At 43.0% G+C, this 5,979-nt stretch overlaps 1 protein-coding gene across 1 annotated transcript; it reads left to right on the top strand.

Annotated features, from left to right (window-relative positions):
- Positions 1-3,655: 3,655 nt before the first annotated feature.
- Positions 3,656-5,560, top strand: LOC142610472 (uncharacterized). Its single transcript, XM_075782284.1, has one exon. It carries the CDS (start codon positions 3,656-3,658, stop codon positions 5,558-5,560), a length of 1,905 nt encoding a protein of 634 aa, XP_075638399.1.
- Positions 5,561-5,979: the final 419 nt, after the last annotated feature.

Genomic DNA, 5,979 nt, shown 5'->3' with positions numbered 1-5,979 from the left:
TGGCAGCCTTTGCTCATGATATTTTTCTAACACCGGTGTATCTAGAAGGTTCAGGGTTTCCCCCTCTTAACCAACAGTCTTTCCGGAATTCTGCCTTGACCTTCGTAGTGAATCTCCGAGTTCTCTTGGGTCTGTCCAAGGAGAAACTCACCCTCGGATGTGTCCTCGGACCCTCGGCGTATGGGCCGATTCGTAGTACTAACAAATTCTTAGCTCAAGAACAGATCGGCCCTCCTTGCTAGAGCTCAAAGGCCCAAATGCCCACTTGGGTCCTTTTACTCCCCACAGATAAAATTTAAAGATATTTCTAAATCACATAAAAGTCCGATATAAAAGTAGAAGTTCTTTTATAAATAATATAGATAAAATATACTTTATAGAGTAAGACTTAGTCAAACTAAATTATTTTTATAAAACTTTATATAAATATGAGTATTTTACGGGGTATAACAGTAAAAGTAAAACCCCAAGCAAGACAAAATCTACTCGGTTTTATAAACCATGCAGGACCAATTCCAATTCAACCGGGTCATTTTACGTGTGGTTGTGACCCTGTAAATAAAGTACGTGAACCTGGCAATAGAAAGTAAAATTTTAGTCGCCCAATTAATGGACTTTATCTTCTGTGTGCAACTGGGCATTAATTGTGTTGTTTTCCTGTTCCAGGACCATCAACCACCATGACTTATTTCTATGCTCGTGTTTGACTCATTGAGATTGCCACAATTTGCTTCTATCCCATCTTTTTGTGAACCTTTAGAAGCTGTGTGATATCGGATTTATGGACTTTTTGAGTCTTCTTTTAATCAAGTGCATTGCATTCATTTCTCGTTTATTTATCTCTGGAAACTTTCACGGTCCTACTTGACGGCTTATATATATGCGTGACTCATGAGTTCTTCTGCCATGGAAAATTATTAGTTTATTACCTGTGATGAACCTCCAGCGTAGCTAGGTATACATAATAGTCTGGTTGGTGATTATTTTCCAGATGCGTTTAGACCAATGTGTAATTCCACATTCATACATATCATTGTCTTTTTTTAATTTCATTGATAGTATTGTTCTATTTAGATAATAATGAACTGAGCTTCATTGTCAAATCCATAATGCTAGTTCTTTTAGGAATTCGAATAAATGGGATATCCCATTTATATTTATATTTGTACATCGATGTACAAATATAAATAAATTATCTAATATGTGTTTGCTTCTTAGAACAGAGAGAGAGAGAGAGAGAGAGAACTAGATTTATTCCTTTTGGTCATTTGTTCAATTCCATAATGATATTTTTTTTTTGATAATGATAATGTAAGTGCACAATTGTACCTGGACCCAAAAACAAGTGATGGGCTCAGGCCTAATGAGCCTTATACAATGAAATTTGTAGAGTATGAGTTTGAAACCTAGGTTTGGGATGTTAGAAATTGATTAACAGGCTAGAGTGCCACAATCTACGCAAATGATAAACAAATATGACAAAGGGATCTTCTTGGACGTAAGCTGAGGACAAGTTGTCTAAATATTCTCTTTCTATGCCCAAGTTTACAATTCTTAGTTCCGGTTTTTGTTTTCTCAGTAGAAAAAATGTCCATCCCCTTCTCTTTCCTCTCTCGTTTCATTATATATTTCCCCTTCACTAGTTCATCCACGTGTCATATAAATCTTCTCCTTGGATTCTTGTCACTTTCACCGCTACCTTGAAGTCTTCAAACAGATAGCAGGGGGGCTACCTCCTACTGTTCAGAGGTCATTTTCCCATTAATGCGGCCAGGGAGGTAGATGCAGGGTCTTTAATGTGGTGGTAGCAGCCTTTTCCTTAGATATTTCTCTCACATCCTTACTTCTAGAGGGTGCTTGGATCACCCTTCGACCCATCAGTTTTTTCAGAAGCTTGCCTTTAACCCGTTTAGCAAGTCCCATGGCCATCGCTGGGCTTGTCCGAGGAGACATTCCTCCTCGGACCTTTACAGTGCAGATTGACTTGTGGGCCTGGAGGCCCTAATCAACAACAAACTGGTACCAGCCAACCAGGCCCAAAGCCCAAATGTCTGTTCAGGATTTTTTGCCCCCCCACAGATAACATTGATGTTCAATCCCATAATGATAACATTGCTTTCAGTCCGTTCGCCCCCAAAAAAAATTTGTTCGTAATATAAAGTCTATTAGATTTTTTTTAGAAGCTTTTATTTATTAATTTTATAATTTGATACATTGGGGAGGAAAAATTTGATTGTTGGACACTTCTATTGAAGATAATAGGAATTGCTAATTGAACTAACACGTTTTTTTTTTTATATTTTGTATATGTGTTAGAATCTCATATTCTTTTTCCCTTGTGTGGAAGCTTGTTTCTTTATAAATAAAAAACAGAAATAAAAAACTAAACAAAAACTAAAATGGTCTTGGTCTTGGCAAGTCTGTTAGACCTATTCTTCTAGAAAACGATTATGATATTATCTGGAATCAGATCAATGACTTCTTTTTAATGCTGTTTCTGCATGTTGGTCACATGACTCACATCAACATGTGCTCCTCGTTTAGGTTTTAAATCAAAATGTCTGGTTATGACTCATTGTAAATACTAATAAGATCACATGTATAATAGAAAATTTTCGTTCAATTTCTTTCCTGTTTAGTTGTCCCAATTTTTTCATCGATATTATAGACCAAGCAAGTAGCCTGATCTTGATGAAGTTTGTTTTTAAAGCTCATTAGGTAGAATTAAGGATGGATTATATAATTGCCCCATAATTTAGAGGTATTATTAATTCAAACTCTAAATTTCAATTACTTTTAGTTACTGATGGGACTGACGAAGTGAAACATAGACGAGGTGGCCTCACGGACGAACCTAACCCGTTATCGTCATCATCAGAGGAAGAGTTAAGGCCATTGAATGCTGCCAATAAAGCCTCAACCGTTACAAGACCAGCTGGACGAACCAACGGGAAGGCATTAACACCCATTACTCCCCTGAAGACTTTATCAGAAGAGGCATTAATGCCCCAACGGATATAATCCCCAAGGGTATATAAAACCCTCTCAACACCAAAACAAGGTACACACAAAAGAACTACATCACAATTTTAACTACTTTTATTCCTGATATTTCAACAACTGTCTTTTTCCGTACTGACTTTATCATCGGAGGTGTTGTGGCAGGCACCACACCGGTGACCACTTGAATAAATTCCTGTTCCCGCAGGTTCGTCAGAGTACTTACAGGAGCCATCTGGACGAATCCTAGCAAATCAACGAGATATTGCTTCATCAGTTTGGCGCCGTCTGTGGGAACGACTTTCTCATACAACAAGAACACAGTTCCTACCAGCTCCAGATGGAATCCAACCAGGACTCAGCGGCCTTGGCGCAGCAAGTCCGAAATCTCGCAGCCACCATCGAAGAACTTACCAGACAGAATCAAGAGATGAGACAGAGGTTACAGCAAGAAGAGAACCGGTCAAGAGCTGTTCAAGAGGAGGAAGGGGATAGCCATGGAAGAAGTGACCGACGGAGAGCGCAACCCCGGAAGAGCGGCATTCGACATCCTCCGGGGAGATGAGGAAGGAGATGGATGAATTAAGAAACGCGATCAAAGAGAAGGCTGATCGAAGCTTGGATAAAATGGTCGGAGCGACGGACTCCTTTTACCATGGCGGTCTTAGAACGAGCCGATCAGGCGAAATTTCGGCTACCTCGGCTTGAGCCTTTTGACGGGCTCAAAGACCCCCAAGATCACCTTAACACCTTCAAGACGACCTTAGGCCTTCAACAACCCCGACGAGATCATGTGTCGTTCATTCCCCACTTCTGGCTGAAGGGAGCTGGACGAGAATGGTTCACGAGATTGCCCACTTCGTCCATCGACAATTTTGAGCAGTTGAGTAGTGCTTTCCTGCGCCATTTCGTCGGGGGGCAACGTCCCAAAAGACCAACGGATCACCTACTCACTATTAAGCAAGGAGAGAGGGAGACCTTGCGATCATATGTAAAACGCTTCACTCGGGAGACTCTAGAGGTGGACGTTGCAGACGATAAGGTCCAGCTGACGACATTTAAGGCAAGGCTTAAGTCTAGAGAATTCGTCGTCTCGTTAGCAAAGAATCCACCCCGGACGATGGCAGAAATGTTGTTGAAAGCTCAAAAGTACATGAATGCTGAGGACACACTGGCGGCCATCGTAGACGAGGGAAAGCTAAAGACGGAAGGAAGAAAGGAAGATGAACGCAGGGGCCAAAAGAGGGAGCGTCCAAGCCGCCGGGGAGGTGACATCGACAGACGAAAAGACGAGAAAGCTCCACGACGGGTAAAATTCACTCCTCTAATTATGCATGTTGACAAAATTTTGGCACAGATCCAGGATCAACACCACCTAAAGTGGCCGAGGCCCCTGCACTCGTCACCAAGTGTGCGGGACAAAAGCAAATACTGCCGATTCCACAAGGACCACGGCCATTACACAGAAGATTGCCGAGATCTGAAGGGACAGATAGAAGAATTGATACAGAAAGGAAAACTTCAGAAGTACGTAAGGAAGGGGGACTCCAACAGGTTCAGAGAGGGCAACACGAGCCAACGAGAGCCCTCGTCCAAAAACGAGAGTCGTCAATCTCAACCACAAGAAGTGATCGGAGAGATAAGCACGATAGCAGGAGGACCTTTCGTGGGGGGATCGTGCAAGTCCCTCAAGAAAGCATACCAGAGACAAGTAAACAGTGTCCATACGGAACCCCCATTGAAACAAAGACGGACGAACCAAGATATATTCTTCAGCGAAGAGGATGCAAAGGGGGTCAGGCAGCCCCATAACGACCCTCTGGTGATAGCACTCACAATTGAAGGATTCAATACTAAAAGGATCCTCGTCGACAACGGTAGCTCTGCGGACATTATGTACCTATCGGCCTTCCAACAATTGAAGCTAGGTCCTGGTAGATTGCGTCCGTTTGAGTCCACCCTCGTCAGCTTTAGCGGTGATAGAGTATACCCCAAGGGCATTGTGACACTAAAAGTCACGATAGGCGCCTACCCGAAGCAGCAGACCCGTCATCTGGACTTCCTGGTTGTGGACTGCCCTTTTTCGTACAATGTGATCATTGGTAGGCCCACGCTCAACCGGTGGAAGGCAGCAACGTCCACCTACTGCCTAAAGATAAAATTCCCAACTGAAGACGGAGTCGGTGAGGTAAAAGGAGACCAAGTCTTGGCGAGAGAATGCTACCGAGGCCGTGTTAGGCTGCGAGGAGAAAACCACACATGGACGATCGAGAGAGAAAAAGAAGACAGAATGGAAGCCCTGGAAACAGTGGAACTCGTTGAGGGGGAAAGCTCAAAGGTGACGAGGATAGGTACAACCATAAGTCCCGAGATGAGGAATGAACTCGTCCGTTTCCTTAAAGGAAATTTGGACGTATTTGCATGGAGTCACGAAGATATGCCGGGCATACCATGCCAGGTAATCCGGCACGAGTTGAAGACGGATCAGAGAAGAAACCCGTCCGGCGAAACGACGGGTCTTTGCCCCGAAACGAAACCATGCAATCAAGGAAGAAGTTAGCGGATTGCGCGATTTATCCAAGAAGTTTACTATCCGAATGGTTGGCCAACGTCGTGCTAGTGAAGAAAGCAAATGGAAAGTGGAGAATGTGTGTAGACTTCACGGATGCGAACAAGGCCCGCCCGAAAGATAGCTTTCCTCTGCCGAGGATAGACCAATTGGTAAGCCTGTACGGCTTTGGACATAAGTTACTAACATTTATGGATGCATTTTCAGGTTACAACCAGATAAAGATGGTGAGGAAGATCAGGAAAAAGCTTGCTTTCATCACAAGCCAAGGACTCTCTTGCTATAAATTAATGCCCTTCGGACTAAAAAACGCGGGAGCAACGTACCAAAGGCTAGGTAAACAAGATGTTCGGCAAGCAAATTGGAAGGAATATGGAGGTATATGTGGACGATATGCTCGTCAAGAGCAA

This window comes from Castanea sativa, chromosome 9 (genome assembly GCF_040712315.1).
Source record: "Castanea sativa cultivar Marrone di Chiusa Pesio chromosome 9, ASM4071231v1".
NCBI lineage: Eukaryota > Viridiplantae > Streptophyta > Magnoliopsida > Fagales > Fagaceae > Castanea > Castanea sativa.
The sequence above is the reverse complement of the archived record's forward strand: the minus strand, read 5'-3'. Positions and strand labels throughout refer to the sequence as shown.

Coding starts and splice junctions, on each gene's coding strand:
- LOC142610472 (XM_075782284.1), top strand. CDS start 3,656: ATGGCGGTCTTAGAACGAGCCGATCAGGCGAAATTTCGGCTACCTCGG.